Source organism: Macadamia integrifolia, unplaced genomic scaffold, assembly GCF_013358625.1.
Source record: "Macadamia integrifolia cultivar HAES 741 unplaced genomic scaffold, SCU_Mint_v3 scaffold817, whole genome shotgun sequence".
Taxonomy (NCBI): Eukaryota; Viridiplantae; Streptophyta; class Magnoliopsida; order Proteales; family Proteaceae; genus Macadamia; species Macadamia integrifolia.
This window is the reverse complement of record NW_024870548.1, coordinates 93,841-113,542: the sequence shown is the minus strand read 5'-3', so window position 1 is coordinate 113,542 and position 19,702 is coordinate 93,841. Positions and strand designations below refer to the sequence as shown.

Below are 19,702 nucleotides of genomic sequence, written 5' to 3'. Positions count from 1 at the left end.
GGTGGTTGGGGGGAGAGAGGGGAGAAGAAATCCTCTTTTCATTAATAAACTAAAAAAGTTATCCATTTGATTTAACAGAAAACACAGATCCATTGGGCCCACAAAATCATAGTATTCCCTAATTAAAATACCCACAGAGAGTTGATTGACCTCACTGAACCAATAAACTTAAAAGTGGGAGTGAACTTACCTGCAACTGCAGGAATGAAATACTGGCTGATATAAAAGAGAAAAACAAGAAGCAGAATTCACAAGATCGACTATTGATGTCAAAAAAAAAAAATTGTAATATCTTTAACCATGTGAGGATGCATTACAATCAAAACGGGGAAAAAACATAATCTTGCATTTGGATAACAAAATATGATTTGCCTCCACAAGAGTGAAGAGGGTAAAGTTCATCCCAATGGTGAAGATGGCCTTGCCTACCAGTTGAACCAAGCCAGGCTCTTCTTGAGCCCATCCTCATCCATTTGTGAAACCTATCTGCCGGGTTTTTAAGGGCAAGTGGGTTCTCAATAGAATTTTACAGAGAGGGAGATGGGTTCAATGTATAGCCTTCTTTCTCAACTCAATTTCAGGTATTGCAGAGTCAGCTTGGGGCTCAATGCACTTGGGATGCCTACCTGTCTGATGTTGTTAAGTCGTCCCTAGGGTATCTTGTGATTCCATCATCAAAAATACACTGTCAAAATCCTCTGCAATTGAATTCAGCAGCTGCCAATACAGGTGATCATTCAAACTCTCTCTCTCTCTCTCTCTCTCAATTACTCCCTTGTCTTCAGAAGAAGATTCTCTCTTGATCCTGTTGCATCTCATGAAATTGTCAGGTGCCTCAGAGTAGGCACCTTTGCTAGTGGTGTCATTCTACTGCAATGACCCTAGCTAGGTGCCTAATAAAGAGTGGTAACTTGATTCAGTAAAAAGGCATTGTAAGTGGAATCCTTCAGAGGACTCTGCTCAAGTGACTTTCCATGAAAGGACCGCCATCAACAAGAAACCAATGTTTGAGAATTGTTCCCAGAGAGAATGCTGGTAATTGTTCAGAGGGAGGCAGGAATTTCAGATGAAGAATGGAAGACAAGCGTGGGTGCTGGTAATTGTATTAAGGAGCTATGTGAAGAATGTACAGTGGTAACTGGTAAACCTTCTACAATGAAGACAGTTACCTTGCACTGCACTCCAGGTAGGAAAAAAAAAAAAAAAGGGCGGTGTTATAACTTATAACCACAGATGATGAATACACCTACTCTAGTTTGAAAAAAGCACCTCTGAGAAGGTGGTTGAGTAGCTACATTGAAAATGTTATTTCATTCTTTAGAAGCAGGAACAAAGATAAGGGCTTTAAAATTATGGTTCATGCAGTTTAGTGAAGTACAACAAGGCAAAATTGCCATGACCCCGATTTTTCAGGTGTTTGGAGGGCTAGCTGCTTCATGAGCTGTGGTGGTTTACGATCCATTCTATTTTTCTGCTACTGGGGCTAGTTGGCTTCCAGTGATCATGTCTTATTCCTTAAGGTTCCTAATACATTATTTTTAAATTTCTGATAAAAAAAAAATCTAATAAAATATGATAAGAAAAGCAAGTCATGAGGCTGTAACAACCTTCGATATCCCATTAGATGCAATTTGAAGCATAATTGTATTATTCCTTCACCAGAAGATGGAACAAGGACAGCATAAGGAAGGCTAAAAATACACAACCAAAAACTAAGCACTTGCAGTGGAGTCAGAATACTTTCAACTTTCACAATGTCAATAACTGATGCACAGACTTTCACCCAGAATAATGTCTTAAAAAAATTATAGAAAAAAGTTAAAAGTCTGAGTCACTACCTAAAGCTGAAAGGCTACGGATGAAAAGATCTTGGGAGTTTCCTGGATCTGGCTTCAGTATAACCTGATATTAGAATCAAAAAGTAATATTTTTATTGGGAACAGGGTGAAAGCTAGTGCGCTTTGTGCACCTCTGTAAATATCCATTACATCATAGTTTATCATTTGATCATGGGAATCAACAAAAGCTAACCTGAAATTGTGTATGGCGTTGAAGCCTATTAGGGTTCTCCCCATAACGACTATCATCTGGCCGTATACTAGGCTCTATGTACCTTCCACCAGAAAATTATATGTTAATAGGAGTATCAATAAGCAAGCAACAATGGAGAACTTTCATGCACTCGTAATGCAACATGGAAGACAAAAGGAGGACATCTGAAAAAGATAAACAGGGTGGCACAATGTAACTATGTAAGCAGATCAGATTCACATAATAAAATGGAATCAAGACATTTAGCAGTGGAAAAACTTTTACAGTCATCAAAAGAAACAAAATTATCCAAGACAAAAAAAGTTGCATTCTTTTCAGAACCAAACAGCATAAGTAGGGCAACAGCCAACAATAGGATGGAAAGACCTCAAAGAAGTCCAGGAGCTAGAGAGTTAATATCTTGGAATACTATATTCTGTGCAACAAATTGTTTAAATGCCTCAATTTTTGGTAGTGTACGTAAACTAGTAAAACTTACTGACACAGATCAGAGTAGTTACTCACATGAGTACTAGCGTAGGAACCAGCCCAGGGCCAAAGAAGGAAATGTGGTTCCTTTTTGGACCAGTTCGGGATCAGACCAAGCTTTATAGATTGGTGTTGTTCTGGTTCACCCAAAACCAGAATCGTGGGGACTATTAGAAGTTTTAAATATATAGAGTTGAGTATTAAATCTTAAACTCTAACTAGGAAACTGGAAAATCAAAGTTCCACCTAACCGTGGGCTATGTGGAGTGTTCATCTTGAAATATAGAACTTTTAAGTCAAGGAACTTAAAAGGCTGTGAATTTGAAAAGTGAAATCCTAATCCAATGTTCTGTGAGATGCAGAATTCTATTGTGCGATGCAACAACCCTAGGTGAGATGCAATGGTAAGATTGGAGGGATTCCAATCAAGTTCCAGGTAAGAAGCTAAGTGCATATTATTCTACTTCTCTTCCATTCTTCTTTATCTAGCTCATCATTAAATCAGGTCAGTATTTTCTGGTTTTTGTTCGTACTTGCACATATCCTACTTGTTGGAATTTTAACATCCACTTCATGCAAGTGATGAGTTTCTAGGAGCTTAAAGGATCAGGTACAGAAACTTAGTTTAAACCAAAACTGCAGTAAATAAGTAAAGGCCGTAATTAAAAGAATTTCAATAGACTGAAATCAAAAGCTCAGATTTTATGGGAAATACTCCCATTTCAGATTAAATTGCAGGATGTCTTCAGGGTGGGGGGAGGGGAAGAGAGAGATGGGAACAATTTACCAAAGAAATAGTGACCTCATTTTTGAGACTCGTGAACTTTCTAGTTGAGTTAGAGGAGCTGTGGGCTCATTAATCTGGGTTGGTTGACTTTGAAATCGACTTTGATAGGACGGTGGACAAAAAATGACATCAACCAAGCTGATTTGGAATAGCAAATTCCTATATGGAACTGTTTACGAAGAGAATACTCTGTTTAGGCAACCAAAAACTACCGTCTTCTTCTGTCTCTCTTATGCCAAGGCTTCTAAGTAAATGATGCTTATGCCCCTTCTTTGAAGTGTGCTGGCATCGCCTGATGCGTTTCTGGAAGCCTAGGTGAATAGGTTCAGAAACTCAACTGGAACCATAATCACAGTGAAGAAACAAAGAGCAGAATTAAGCTTGCAACTAAAGCACACCCAAAAAAATAGGAGGAAAATGGAACTTTTGTGAGGTTCAAGTTATCAGCACTTGACAGGCTTTGAGTCAAATAAACTTATCCAGATACAAATTGAAATTTGGATCTGAATTGTCTTAATATCAATGAAACATAATCTATATGTAGTTGTTAAAACGTCACTATGTTAAAGTGAAGAGACTGCATTTCCCATTTATTTTTTTAAGAATCCATTATTCTCCATTCATATTAATGGATTCTCCATCCTACGGGCTACGGTTAACCTAAAAACTCATAATGGTGGTACATTTAACATAAAAACTCGAAGTAACAAAGAGACACATGAGAAAATGCAAATTTATGTACTACTTTCATGAAAGAAGAATTTCAGAAGTGCTCATGGCTAATGTATAATGTCAAATGAACTCACTCCAAAAGTATACTTACGCAACATTCCATGGTTCTGGGCCAAGAACCCTCAAAAATGTCAGAGGATTCATAGTTCCAGCTCCAACCTGATTAATAAACCAAGGACTCGATTAATCAGTATCAGACTGCTAACAAGCAAAATGATAAAAGCTGAATGAATACAACTAACCAAGGAATTCCAGACCAATCCAATCATTTCAAGTGTAAGGACTGGATAATGCATCTTATCAACATATATGCACGCATTCATGCATCATTATGCGTCTATAATCTAATCGCACATGCACATTCACGTGTCTGTACTCAGCAAGTGCTGCACACTTAATTCAAAATAACCAGCACCAATCCCAGCCGATATCAGCATCATTATTGTTGTGCTGTCTCACTCTGTTTAAAGTCATAGCAGCTGTATGGCAGGTCTAGCACACATCACTCAAAGCACTGACTTGCTGCATGCACAAGTCCATGCCTACCATGATCTTATTGCATTTTTCCCATAATGTATGTACATGAGATTTAAGCACTCACTTCCAAGCATGCATGAGTACATGAATTCATGTTATTATTGCACTTTGCATATAATTGTTTAAACTTCCAAAATAAACAATTTACTCTCTAGAATCCTTCATTTTCTTGGACAAAACTACGAAAAATGGGTAAAAAACTACAATACAGAATCTCATTATAGCAATAAAAATAAGATATTCATGAGAAAGCATATATGATAGAACAGATGAACATCAAAAGATGGCTTTGCAACAAAGTCACTACCTCCGTGTTGCTACATTGCATGACAGCACATCCTACGGAAGCCCAATACTCCTGTAGCATTAAGCATTACAGGGAAGTCAGTTGAGCATAAATAATGATGGAGATGATCAAATTAACTAAGCCATCTATAGCATACAAAATCAGCAAAATTTAATTATACCCTCTCCCTCTTCATGAGGGTGGAGTGAGAGGGGGTTGTCTTCCTGCACAGGGATAATAGGCAAGCATCACCATTACTGGTTAGCAGGTAGAGTTCAAAAATTTGGGAAATTTCAGTGAATATTAGAGAAATATTTCAGTTTTGACAGTTGTCAAAACAAAATGTTATGCGATACAAGGAAATGTCCAGATTTCAGTCAAAATTTCGATGTTCGGCCATATTTGTCCAATATTCCATTTCTCCAAAATTTCGGTCGAAATGTTACATTGCTTTAGCAATAAAACCATGGTTTCAAACGGAATGGGTAGAAATTCCCATGTTTTGACAGTTTAGAGGGGTAGGAACTTAGAAATTCCTGTTTTGTGATTTGTTTTTTGCCAAATCGCTACCGTACAAGCTGGGAATTAGTACTTGGGCAACAGAGGAAAGCATTGGAAGCGACGATTTGCTACGTTGTTGGAAGAATTGTGCAAGATTCAAAGTTGTAGGTATATAACTTTTCCCAAGAAACAGGGTAAACACCATAGCCTGGTCTATGACTTCATGTAGCCACTAGCCAGAAATTTGCTTCTAAAATTTTCTAGAACGAAGTTGATATTCTTGCAACAAATTTTTGAATAACAAATAGGGTTAATACTTAGTGTTTGGAGCTCAATTCTATCTATGATAGACACCATTGGCTGATCTACGGCCCCACGGAGTCGGTTTTTCTGAATTTGTGGCTTTTAAATTTTTACTTTAGAAAATTCAGAAAAATAGGAAAAAAACTTTTTCGTTTCGGTTTCAAATGTTTTTAAATTTATAGAAGTATTGTAGCAGTATTTACAATGATGATGATAGCTGTCTCATTCCATGGTTAATTTTACAAATTATGGTATTATTAATTTTTGAAAAATTACAAAAAATATATTTTTTTTTTTAAATTAAGAAAAATGTAAAGAATTAGGGGGAAATCAGGAAATAGCTATATTATTGCGTTAAGAGTTTTAAATGGTGTAGAATAGATAATAATGTATGCATTATTTTATACAACAACGTAAGAACTAAGAAGATAGCACAATGGCTGATAGTGGAAGTAGAGACAGAATAGAAGCACGTGAGTACCTACAGGGAATGACAAGAAAAGGTCACAATAAAATTCTTGTGGGAAGATAATAAATTCAAGGGGGCCATTATACTGAAGTGGCATTTGGATGGTACAACAACATCAACAAACTCAGCCTTATCCCAACTTAATGAATGGTACCTAGTTAGCAAAAACACGTTTAAAACGGCGTTCCCCTTGTTTAAGATTTTAAATGTGTCTTGTCATTTGTTTCCCGAAGATACAAGAAAAAAGGGCATACTGCAAGCATTTCTGTTTTAAACGTGTTTAAAACATGTTCCCCTTTTTTTGTCTTTTAACTTCGAACTTGTTAAACAAAATGACTTATTTTAATAATCACATCTCTCCCGAACTCCTATTGACCTGGTTATTTCGCCGACTTAAAGCTAACTTGAAGGGCTACATTTCTCATGATATCACCTTCAACTTGAATTCAATGCACGGAACCCAAAATTGAGCTACAAACTGATGTATCTATTAAAAAGTGTTTCTAAAGTGATAACTCCCAACTCCAACTGAACATCAATTCTAATTTCACACATCATAACAAAAAAAAAATGTCCAAAGTCCTGTAATATATATATATACATATACTTTAATGTTAGATGCTATAGTTATTTTTAGAATTAGATGCATGTATTTATGTAATAATTCCTCAATTTATAAGGGTATACCCCCTTTTTTTTTTTTTAAATCTACACGTTTAAACCAGTACCATCCGTTTTCCCTTTCTTCTTCCCCCCCACCCTTTTTTTTGTTTACCATGTCGTTTGTTTTTCAATATTTAAAACCCATACCGTCATTTCTCATTTTTGCTAACTATGAGCTGGTGGCTACAAGGATGTGGCCAAATGCTTTAGGGTCCCTAGTGAGGTACAAAAGGCCATGGCTACCCTCATGAAGGGAGGAAGATAGAGGAAGCTGGAACAAAGGGCAAGAGGAGTTTGATGAGGCAGTGCTACAGAAACACCCACCAACAAGAACCGACTCCGATGATTCTAATAGTGGTTACATGCTTGCTAATGAGGAGACAGAGGCAGAGAGGAGACAAACTCAGCAGGCCCATGCAGCAAGCCAAGTCACACATTAGATGGAGCGGTTAGGGCTACAGAGATGGGGAAATGAGCTGGTTCCTCTAGCTCTAGAGCAGCTGCGCTAGAGGCAAGGGAGAGGAGAAAGAAGCAGAGGCAGGGGAGTTATCTTTCAGGAGATCACAGTGTAGGACAGCCCCACCACCATTACCAAATAATGATTATCCCATTGAGGCCCTTCAGCAGGATCCTGCCATTTTTAGGACTCAGAATACCAGATAGAGAAAGCTAAAGCACGTCTGGTCTGATTGGAAAGGTAAAGTGGGAGATGTTGTCTTTTTCTTCTACAATAGCATCCCAGCTAATGCCACTAAGAGACCATAGTACCACAGCATGCTTGAAATCGTAGGGAAGGCACTCTTAAGGTAGCCAGAGGCTTCATCACCTAATTAGTCACGCGCATAAATGGATTAACGAGTTTTTTTCTACCAAATCCTTATTACATTGTAGTAGGTCTGGTGGTGGCTTGTCTTGGTGGTGGACATAACGCATTTGAATTGCAATTGGTTTGCTTGTTTATGCTGGTGCATTGAAGCGTTATTCACAGATACCTCTGGCTAGAGTTGTGGTTTGCTTTTCAATGTGGAGTTATGTTGCATAACTAGTTTTCAATGCAAATTTGTGTGTTGATTACATAGTTTTCAATGTGGAGTTGTATATTCGAGTTGTTACTTTTGTGCTTAGCGGGGCTATCAAGAATTCACTATCTCATATCTCCTTTCATAAAAGTAGGTTGGGTGTGGATTTGGGTGCTGGACTTGGGTGATGGATTGTCTTGGTGGTGGACGTAATGCATGTAGGACACTTTGCCTTGATCGATCTACATAGTACGTCAAGTAGACAACCGGTACCTTATTATAGTCTACCGTTATAAGCCTACGACTGATTTGTAATGGTGGGTCAAATGGACAGCCGGCACTTATTGTAATTAACCATAATCCATCAATCTTTTGCATGGATCCTCACGCTCATCTTTGCTTGGAATCTCCATGTATCCGACCCCATTAAGTTGGGATAAGGTTTTGGATGTTGTTTCTGTTGTTGCTTGTCTAGGAGTGAAGGGGCCCACTGCATATGAATTGATGGATATTTATTTGCTCCAACAAAAGGAACTAGAGAAGTATATTGATACATTGAAGGGGCCTTAAGAGAGCTATGGAGTAGTTGGGATGTGTAATGGTTGGACTGGACCTACTAAACATTCCATCATCAACTTTAGGATTTGGCTTGTCTCCAATTCTTAATCTACCAATCTTCACCATAAATTGACACTTGTCCATCCCACATCCAACGGTTGAGAGAAAACTTACTTTTTTATAACCCTATTTCCCTTCTTCTCCCAGATCTCCCATCAACCCGTTGCTTCTCAAATTCCTTCTTCTTTCTTATCTTCTTCCTTCTTCTCTTGAGAGGAACAAACTCACTGACATAAACCGAACATACTCTTAATCTACCAATTCCAATTTTTTTTTTCCTTCTTTGCTCTTCTTCCTTTTGCTCTTTGAGAGAAGGGCACACAGATGATAAAGGGAGAGATGGGTGAATAGATTTTTCGGCTTTGATGGAAATTTCATGGAAACCAGGTGGGCGAACCTTACCTAGAAATTTCACTTTTGTTTAGTCTTTCTTTCACATTTTTTTTTTTTCAAAATTTTGTTTGATGGGTTGTGTGCTAGTGAATTCTTTTGCTCTCATTCATTTATTCCCTTGTTATGCTATGATTTTATTGTTGAGTTACACTTCTTTGATCTACCCGAACTGAGTTTTGCTAGAGATTTGGGGATTTGTTACGACATAGGGTTTCCATTTCTTTTCTTCCCCATCCCCGAATTGGGATTTTTCTCTGTTGCTAGTTACCAGGTTCAATGGACTTGGATTGGGATCTGTATTGGATGTTTTGATCTCTTTTTTTTTTCCTCCTTTTTCTTTTGTTTTGAGCTTCTGCTTTTGGACATTGGCTAAGGATTTAAAAGGGTTCTCTCTTGAGTAGATTTCATGGGTTAAACTTGAAGAATCATGGGGAGTTGCGGCGAAGATGAAGAGGATCGATTCTTTGAATCCCAGGAGGAGCTCGCATCCTTGTCCGAGTCGGGGAGGAAGAAGATAAAAAAGAGGAAGAAGTTGAGAAGAAACGGATTGATGGGAGATCCAGGAGGAGGGGAAATAGGGTCATCAAAAAGCAAGATTTCTCTCAACCGTTGGATGTGGGATGGACAGATGTCAAATTATGGTGAAAAATTGGTAAAGAATTGGTAGATTAAGGATTGGAGACGAGCCAAATCCTCAATTTATGGTCTACTATGATAGTAGTAGGATTATCTTCGTGAAGTTTGTGGATGCATCCAAGGAGAAGAAGGATGCAAAGTATATTTATAAGTTGCTAAATTGTATAAGAGGTTGGGTTACTAAACATTGTTCAAGTGGTGACGGACAATGTGAGCAAATTTAAGAGGCCTGGTGAGAGATTGATGCACAACAATAGGTACCACCTCATTTGGACGCCATGTGCAGCCCACTACATTGATTTCATTTAAAAGACATAGGAAAGAGATCCATGGTAGCAGGTGTGGTTGAGACTTGAGAGGACAAGACAAGTGATCACATTTGTCTACAACCATGGATATGCTTTACATATGCTGAGGGAGAAGCCCAGAAGAGATTTGGAGAGGTTTGGCATTACTCGATGTGCCAACATCTATATTGCATTGAAGACTTTAGACACGAAGATGGTTGGTCTAAGATCCATGTTTGCTTTACAATATTGGTTTAGTTGGAGGGACTAGGGAGTCGGGTTCGCCATAGGGTAAGGCAGCACAGGCAACCATATCTAGTGACCAATTTTGGCAAGACCTAAAGAAGGTCGTTATACTAAAGGCAGTGTTAAAGGGGATGGTTTACTCTGAGAAGAAACCTACATCACCACACTTGTATGCATCCATTGAGAGAAGCATGCGAGCAACGCTACTACGTCTACGTGGTGGGGGGCGTACCTGAAGGTTGTTGGTGATTGATGAGAGAAGCACTTGATGCATCCACTACATAGGGCTGGTAAGTTTTATATTTTTAAAGGTACTTAAGTAGTTAATTTACATTCTATTTTCATCTTCATAAGCATTAACAAGAGTTGAGAATAAGAGGCTTGGGAAATGATTCGACTTGTCAATTATGATAGAGCCATAGAGGTCAGCTTTATTTATACAACAAGATTACATCATAACAAATAAAATAAGGTGTCAATGTGTCACAGACTAAGCATCCTTATCTAAGACGACCAAGATAATTACCACGGTAACTATGGTTATCTCAACAATCCCCTTCAAGTTGGTGCAAAGATATCATACATAACCAACTTAGAGATGAGAGGATGAAACACCTTATAAAATAAAGCCTTGTTAAACACATCAGCTAATTGATCAATTATTTGATCGACAAAACTAACAAAAGATATACAAATTGTCCCCTGCTCGAGCTTTTCTTTGATCAAGTGCTTATTGATCTCAACATGTTTGGTCCTGTCATTCTGGACAGGATTGTAAATAATGTTGATAGCCGCCTTCTTGTCACAGTAAAGCCACATAGGATCTTCAAGGTGACTCCAAGATCACACAAGAGGCTCTTAAGTCATATGAGCTCACAAATTCTTTGTGCCACTGCATGATACCCAGCCTCGGCACTAGAACGAGATACAACTGATTGCTTCTTGCTTCTCCATGTAACAAGTTTATCCTCGAGGAAGGAACAATACCCAGGTATGGATCTCCGATCATCAACATATCCAGCCCAGTCAACATCAATGAAGGCTGCTATCTTCAAATGCTCATTATAAGAAAAAAGAATATCCTTCCCTGGAGTAGACTTTAAGTATCTCAAAATCCAATACATAACCTCAAGAAGTGATTTCTGGGGGTCATAGATAAACCGACTAACAATTCCCACAGCATAAGCAATATCAAGTTGAGGGTGAGATGGGTAAATCAACCGACCAACAAGTCTTTGGTAGTGCTCTTTATCAATAGGTTCACCCCTGCACTACTAAGTTGGTGGTTGACTTCCATGGGAGAATCCGTAGGTTGCACCCAAGCATGCCAATCTCGTCGAGAAGATCTAGAATATACTTCCGTCGGGAAATAAAGATGCCTCTACGGGATCTTACAACTTCAATCCCAAAGAAGTACCGAAGGGGCCCCAAGTCTTTAGTTTCAAACTTTAATGGTAGTAGTACCTTGAGACTATAGATTTCCTCATCATTGTTGTCAGTGATCACTATATCGTCAACATAGATGATCAGGGCAGTGATATAACTACCTTTCCTTTTATTGAAAAGGGAATGATCAGCTTGACTCTGTCAATATCCAAAACTCTTCAAAGCTTTCATAAACCGGCCAAACGATGCCCTGGGAGACTGTTTAAGGCCATACAATGAATTTTACAACTTGTAAACCCAGCCAGTAGTAGATGGAGATGCAAAACCATGAGGAAAATCCATGTAGATTTCTTCTTCAAAGTCCCCATAGAGAAACGCATTCTTAACATCCAACCGTTGAAGAGTCCACCAAAGATTGGTTGCACATAACAGTAATACCCTAACAGAGTTCATCTTTGCAACTGGTGCAAAGGTTCCTTCGTAATCGATCTCATAGGTTTGGGTGAAGCCTTTAGAAATTAAGTGTGCTTTTCGCACAATAGTTCCATCAGACCTTTGCTTGACCATGAAGACCCATTTGCACCTAACTAATTTCTTCCCTTTAGGAGGAAGGACAAGTTCTCAAGTACCATCTTTATCTAATGCCAGCATTTCCTCAACCATAGCAGCCTTCCACTTCGGATCTTTAATGGCTTCTTTCCAATCCTGTGGAATAGACATAAAAGACAACAAAGCAACAAATGCCTTACAAGAAGGAGAGAGAGATTCATAAGAAACAACATGGGAGATGGGATGTTAAGTATAGGAACGACGAATAGCAATGGGGCGATCGTCATCTAATGGAACAATAGACACATTATAAGGTAAAAGAAGGATACTATATGATGGTGGAGGCATCAAATCCGATGGAGGCACTACAGAAGGGTATTGTGGCTCAACAGTGGGCATCATTTTTCTTGGATCTTCGAGTGTGAGTGATCATATCCTTTATAGGCTGAATCGGTGTTTCTTTTTCAGGCTGAACCAATGTCTCCCCCCAGCTCCCATGAATTGGCCTCTAATACCAAGTTGAGAATCAGAGATTGAGGGAATAATTTGACTTGTCAATAATGTTAGAGGTCAATAAGTAAGGTATCACTGACTAAGCATCCTTGTCTAAGATAATTACCACGGTAACTATGGTTATTACCACGTTAACTATGGTTATCTTAACAATAAGCTCTTTATATCATTCCCAACATATTATCTCAATCCGAAGTACCAATACAAGCGTCAACTTGAGATGGATCAATCACTAATAGATGCAATGGAAAGGTGGTGGCTAAGTTGGAGCCAAATCCAAAGTATCCAACTACACAGTCCACGTGCAATAATGAGGATAGACTTGGTAAAGTATTTCTAAGGAATGTAATTACTCGATTTTGTCTTAATGCAAACATTACCAATGCTTGAAATGAGTATAGATAAAGACCCTCAGAAATGCTCTTGGAACTTCCGGTCATGCAGCCACATAGTCTGGCCAGGAAACCACAGCTCCCGGCAGGCCCATTGCATTATTTGGCATTCTGTCTCCACTCAATTCATATACTTATGTACCAAGTACAATCATTTAACATGAATAATCATAATACCCTAATGCAAGTGATTAGTTGGTGTTAGTGATGCACCTAACTTGAGAAACATAGCAATAAAGATGTTCTCCCAGACATGTTTCGCCTCCAAATGTGAACACAATTGGAGTACATTCTTGTTTATCCACTCCAAGAGGCAAAACTGATTGGGTCACACACGGTTAGAATAGTTCATGTATGTGCATTATAACATGAGACTGAAGATGCAGCAGATATGCATGGGCATGGATGGTGATAAAGATCTATTCGAGCTTGCCAACATTTTCCAGGTAGATTCAAATGAGGGGAATCCCCTATACAAGTGGGTGAGGAATCGAGGTGTTATGGATCAGCCTGGGGGTAGACTCGACCCCAAGATAGGTAATCAAATGGGTAATTATGTCCACAAATTTATGGCATCTTGAGAGGGTTGTGTTCATTCATAGGGACCTTGACCTTTTGTGCCTCAGCCTATCAGGGATTGATTGATTGCATTCTCGTGGCCAAACTCGCAAACCGTCCCCATCTGATGGTGGTGGTGACTAGTGATAATGACGACGATGGTGATGGAGGTGATAGATTTGCAGGGATCCACGAGGGGTACCACTAGCCAAAGTCGAAGCCTAAGTCGACCCGCTTCACAAGCGAGAGTCAATTCAATTATGTTGACCACGGTGCATATTCCCCTACATGTGCAGGCTACTCAAGAGGCCCGCAATACTAATTCATACCACCACCTGAGGAGGATAGCATGGAGTCCAAGGACATCGATGTTACGAGCTTGAATGGCACTCACAGAGGCCCAAGTCCGGAGGAGAGCAGTGTGTATGGGCAGTGGCATCATCATCATATGCCGCAGAGAGCACGGGTTCCCACTACGCTAGGTATGGTGGCTATGGGTAGTATAGCCCTTTATCGTCATTACCCTCATGAGTGCTAGTCACACATTGGATCATTTGTGAACGACATATTCTCATTCACAACAACACAACCATACATGTCGGTGCCAGTTCCACAGCCACCATCTAATAGTCATGGCTCTCAATAAAGTTCTTCAAGGTTCAGAAAATTATACCCTAAGATAGAACACCTCCAATATGTTGACGATTCCATTTATTGGACTGTTGTGGAGGATTTTGAGCATTTCTTCTATCATATTATAACATAGCCAGCTTTTTTGATATGGTCAGGAGGATAACTTGCTTCGACAACCACAACATTCTAGTGGTTTTGATCCTGCATAGAACTCGATGTGGTATTAGGACTCTAGAATTGGTTGAATTAAGTGTGTTCTACTATCCATGTCTGCGTGCATTATGACCCTCCCCAGGCCCCACAATGACGGGAGCCTCATGCACTAGGTACACCCTTTTTAGTGTGTTTACAATTAAACATTGTGTGAAATAAGCCATATTAGGGAATGTACACAGTAGCGTGTAGTGTATGCACTAGGTACACCCTTTTTAGTGTGTTTACAATTAAACATTGTGTGAAATAAGCCATATTAGGAATGTACACAGTAGCATGTAGTGTATGCTACCAAACTAGGCTATGTATTCAAACTACCATTTTGGATGTGATTTTTTAAAATCTAAGAATTCCACTATGTTTAGAGACCCTAAAATAGGGTTACCAAGAAGTTTCGGGATCTAATTTGGCCATTTAGGCTTCAAAACCCTTCACCGAAACTTGTAGCCAAAATTGTCCAAGTTTTAACCAAAATCTTGGAACTATGTTAGCAGGTTATTAGGTTGGCAGTGAGAATGTGCTTTAAACACCAATTTAATAATAAGCCCACCATGTCGACTATGCCTCTTTTTTTATCATAAACCCACTTCTAAGTAGCTTACAAAGATCTCAATCTATGAAGGTATTTCTATTACTACAAGTTTAATTTTAGTCAAAACTTTATTTAGCATCTATATCTTAAGTTTATAATTTTTGTTCGTTTAGAAAACTGTTGAAGTACGAGGACCTCAGCGCAACAGTAAGGTTGCTCCATTGTGGCCTAGTGGTCGCAGGTTCAAGTCGGGAAATAGCCTCTGAGCAAAGCAGGGCAGGGCTGTGTACATTATGACCCTCCCCAGACCCGCAGTGGCGGGAGCCTCATGCAATGGGTATGCCCTTTTTAGGAAACTGCACAAATACTCACACAAGTTGCTAAATTGTTATTAGGAGTTTTAGTTCAAATAGGAACTAAGTGAAGAGGCAAGGGTCATCGCAGAAGTAGGTATAGTTTAGAATCCATAAACATAAGTTGAGGGAGCCATTGTATAAAAGAGTTTTATGGAATGGTTTGTGTTATTGAATGTGAATAGTTCCTTTATCTTTCACTTTCATCTTCAATCTTCTGCAATTCTTTTTGGAGTTCTAGCTGGCTCCATCACCCAGAAGATCCAAATTGTCCTGAATCACCAGGAAACCTTTTTCCCATGGCATCAACTTGCATAGATCTGAACTGGCTAACCCAACAGAGAGATCATTCCAGCATAATTCCCCCAAGAACATATCCTTTTACAGTCACCAACTGTTTACTGTACTCCCTTTATATTCATTTAATAAGCCATTTGGATTCATTTCCCCCCTGTGAAACTCAACTAGGCTTTTATTGTCATTACTGCAATACTCACTCAGTCCCAGTTATAACCTCAAAACTTTGCCACAATCACCCACCACCCTTAGCTGTCAATGTCCTCACCATGGTTGAAAAACTCATCGAAATTTCACTAATTTCGCTAATTTTGAAATGTCCAAAGAAACAAGAGGCGAAACCCAGAATCACACTGTTTTGCCACAATTTCGCTCATTCATCGAAATTTTGGTCATTTCATTCATTTCGGTCCAAAAAATGCACTGTTTCGTTGAAATTACAGTCATTTCGTGTTTCTAATTTCAGTAATATCGGCCATTACAACACCCCCCCCCCCAAAAAAAAAAAAGGCCAAGCGAAAAAACAAGGAAAAAATACACTGTTTCGTCAAAATTTCAGTAGTTTTGGATTGACCAAAACGGCGAAACGGAACGAGTTTTTACCTTGGTCCTAGCTATACCTCCCTCTTCTTCAAAGCCCTAATCAATACATCCCTCATTCTTTGGGGAATGCACCAAATCTAGTTAATAAATGTTATTTCTTTTTGTTACGAAGCATATTCTGGAGGAAATATCATCCCATCTTTACCAATCCTTTTTCCACTAAGACTAACAAAAGATAGATTATAAGTGTGGGAGACTGGACAAGGTGATCTGGGTCAAAGTCGCCTTTTCCCTTTTAACTCCATTGGCTTCAACAGGAAAATTATTTTAGGAAAACGAGTATTAGCTATACAAATTGTCTTATTTTCCTTTCTACACTATTTTTTCTTTACTGCACGTGACAAGGAAGCATGTCTGACCATGGGATAGTGAAAAGAAAAAAAAATAAAAAATAACCAAGCCATAAGGCAGTGTTGGACCAACATCCACCCATTTGATGGAAAACTTATTCATTAACAAGCCTTTTTTTCACTTTTACATTGAATTCCAGGTCAAAAAAAATTCTTAACACGTATATTTTCTGCTTCATACAAATTCAGAAAAATATTTGCCATTGAACAGCTTAAGGTTTAGTGGCTAACTTTGAAAAGAGAACGTTCAATAACCACAAAAATGTATCTTAGACTAGCTAAAAAAGGCAGTGCGAGTAATAAATATACCTCAACATATCTTAAACATTTTTTACAAACAGGAAAAAAAAAATGAATTTGGTCGAATTGAAGCATTACATGAAATGTAAATTCCACAAGATTAAATTAGAAGTGCATATTACAGGCCTTCCATATTTTTAAAATGACCTTTGCACTAGTTCATGATATGGCGTATAGCACTTCCAGTAACACTCTCTACATATACAGGCTACCGAAGCCAAATAAAATTCAAGTAAACTCGAGTTCAAGAATACTCGCATTTTTTAATATGAAATACGGAGAGGAGACTAACCTGGAGACGCTGAATTGCCTGTTGAAATGAAGGAGTAGAAGCTTTGGTTTTAGATTCTGAATCCTTAGATTTTGTTTGAGATATAGCGGAAGTGCTAATAGCAGATATACTGGTTTTGCAGAATCGATGCAAGGAACGACGACGGAGAGGTTTGCAGAAATGGCAAGGGTTTCTTTTGCCGGCATAGAAGAGCGAGAAATGAGCTCCGTGTGGTTTTAGAACGGACAGAACAAAGGGGAATGCGGCCATCGCCATGGGGGAGGAGTTGCAGTAGAGGATGAAGGTTGAATAAGCTAAGGTTGGGGCCAACCACCTCAGCCGGCTAGCTTATCCAAGGTGTGTTCCGGGTCGAAGCTACTGCTTATTAGGGTGGGAGCTCTTGGCCCGTTTAGGCTCTGGACTCTGGAGTTTGGACTGCTCAAAAACACGCTACCGTGTCTTCGACCAAGAGGGCCAAACATCGAAGACTATTGTTTTTTGAAATAAAAACCATGGAACGATAATTACCATTTTATGGTCCTGGTTACCAAAATGGAAAAAGGTTGGGTACATCGCCCGCATACCACAAGCCAGTGCGGCCTTTTGAAATGAAACTTAACCCCTTGTATAATGCTTTGTCCCGCGCCTCCATGAAATGAAGGGTTAGCCTGCTTGTTTTGAGAATTTCATCAGATAGATTGTAAACCTCTTAATTGGTTTTATTTTTTTGTTTTTCCTAAGTTCGTATAAGGAAGCTTTATTTTAAATATTGTATGAGTAAACACTAACAAATACGAAGAAAATAGAGACAGATTCACACACAAACACAAATTTAATAAGATTCACACACGATGTGGTGTGCAACGTCCTCAGGCTAATAATAAGATGTTTCACTGCTATGGAATAGATATTATAATAGAGATTGCTCAAATACACCCAAAATGTGGCAAGAAAACTTGCCCATAAACCTTCGCTTGAAAAACCCTAAATTACAATACTTGTCCAACTAGACGATAATATATTATATACTCCTCTGAGTCACAGATCGATCCATCATATCACGGTCGATCAAGTCTAACCCCTCTACATCTATCACATATCTCATGACAAAAAAAATTCTCATTCGATCGCCACCTAAATATGTCATGAAGGATCATTCTTCAAAATGAGTCAAGAATTCGATACAAAATTTAACATTTGAGTATTGATTTTTGAAAGCTTTAACAATTTCATCCCACGTATGGATTTGGGATGAATCCAATGACATGAGCCATCTCAGAGAATGCCTAGTTCGAGTCATTTGAAACGCTTGATTCATTTATCGTCGTAAAGTTTTCTCCTCATATGACCAATGCGTCCCAAAAGATATGCACATGGGTTACCTACACTGTCAAACTTTTCAATTTCCCAGTTAAACCATTATGGCAATCTAGCCTCCGGAAATAAACATAAACCCTTGGAAATCATTTATTTGATCTTCCACTCCTTGGACATTCTTCATTACACGCTATAACTTTTCTAGTTTCTATCTCAGTAAATGGTTTCAACCAAGTGAATTGACTTTTATGAGCTAGCTAAAATGGTGCCCTCGTCTAGGACAATATGATTGTCATGAGTACCCCACATGCATGTGATATGTTACAACAGGCCACATGGTCCAACATGAATACAATCAAATGAGTTATATTTATTAAAGTATCATTTTATTTTAGGGAAAATGATCTCCTTCATACAATATCATGTGCCATCTTACACTATCTATCCTCACTACCATATGCATCCCTTGTATATGAATTGTAAGACATCTTCTCATATATTTCCATTGGTTTGGCATGAGAGATTCCATTCCATAATAGCAATATGTCGATCCTAACGTTTTATTTTATCAAAAAGACAAGTATTTTCTCTCTAACAGTGGCCCCTGTGCCCATACACAGAGGTGAGTGCCCTCAGAAAGGGCATGTTGGTAATTGCATGCCCCTATGTCTGTGGCCTAGGGATCACTCTTAGACAAAAAAAACTTCATCCTTTATTCAAATATTGAATAAAAACATATAATTATTTATATTATTAATTTGCTACAATAAAGGTAAAACAATTAACAGAAAAAAAAAGAACAATGCAAATAATGATCTCGTCTACAATAGGAGGTTAAATGGTTAATCCAACTCTCAATTATATTGCAATGTTGTGATTATTTTGTGAAAAAAAAATTGTTATAAATCCAAGATTTTATTTTTTTATAATGACAAAAATCCAAGTTATATTATTAGTATTGTAGCTGTTAAATGAAGCTATAAGTCATGACACATGACTTCCAAGTACAGTTGGTGGTTATATTTAGGAAATTGTGTGGTGAATGGCATGTTAAAACCATGACTTAAGAGAGTCATTCGTTTATTTATTTTATTTTGGGTAAAAGGCTAAAAGGAGTCACAAGACTCATGTCACAACTATTGTGAATTGTGATTGCAATTTACAAGGGAACTTGACACCATTTTGCGGTTCACGATTTACAGTAGAATGTTAAATAGTTGTAAAAAAGGGTTATTGATCACGTGACTACTGTATCAACACGCAGGCCAATGATAGGGTGGGTGGAGACATCAATTAACACAAGCCAAGGGAAGGGCAATTTTTGTGTGCAAGCCTATATCTGAGTGTAGAAGATGCGACCAGAGAGCATCATTTTCCCCATCATCTTTGGAGAAAAATAATACTATATAGTCATATGGTTCTTGCACCAGCATGTGGG

General features: G+C 38.5%; 1 protein-coding gene across 1 annotated transcript in view; it reads right to left on the bottom strand.

Annotated features, from left to right (window-relative positions):
* The window catches only part of LOC122070081 (glycine--tRNA ligase, chloroplastic/mitochondrial 2), an 87,004-nt gene extending 69,611 nt beyond the window's left edge, over positions 1-17,393 (bottom strand). Inside the window, exons 1-6 of the mRNA XM_042634180.1 lie at positions 16,969-17,393; positions 4,884-4,934; positions 4,131-4,198; positions 2,032-2,113; positions 1,824-1,902; positions 191-216 (exon numbers count right to left, since the gene is read on the bottom strand). Coding sequence (XP_042490114.1) covers positions 191-216; positions 1,824-1,902; positions 2,032-2,113; positions 4,131-4,198; positions 4,884-4,934; positions 16,969-17,223 — 561 coding nt within the window. The 5' untranslated portion in view covers positions 17,224-17,393. The remainder of the gene's footprint in view (positions 1-190; positions 217-1,823; positions 1,903-2,031; positions 2,114-4,130; positions 4,199-4,883; positions 4,935-16,968) is intronic.
* Between the last annotated feature and the right edge of the window lie 2,309 nt (positions 17,394-19,702).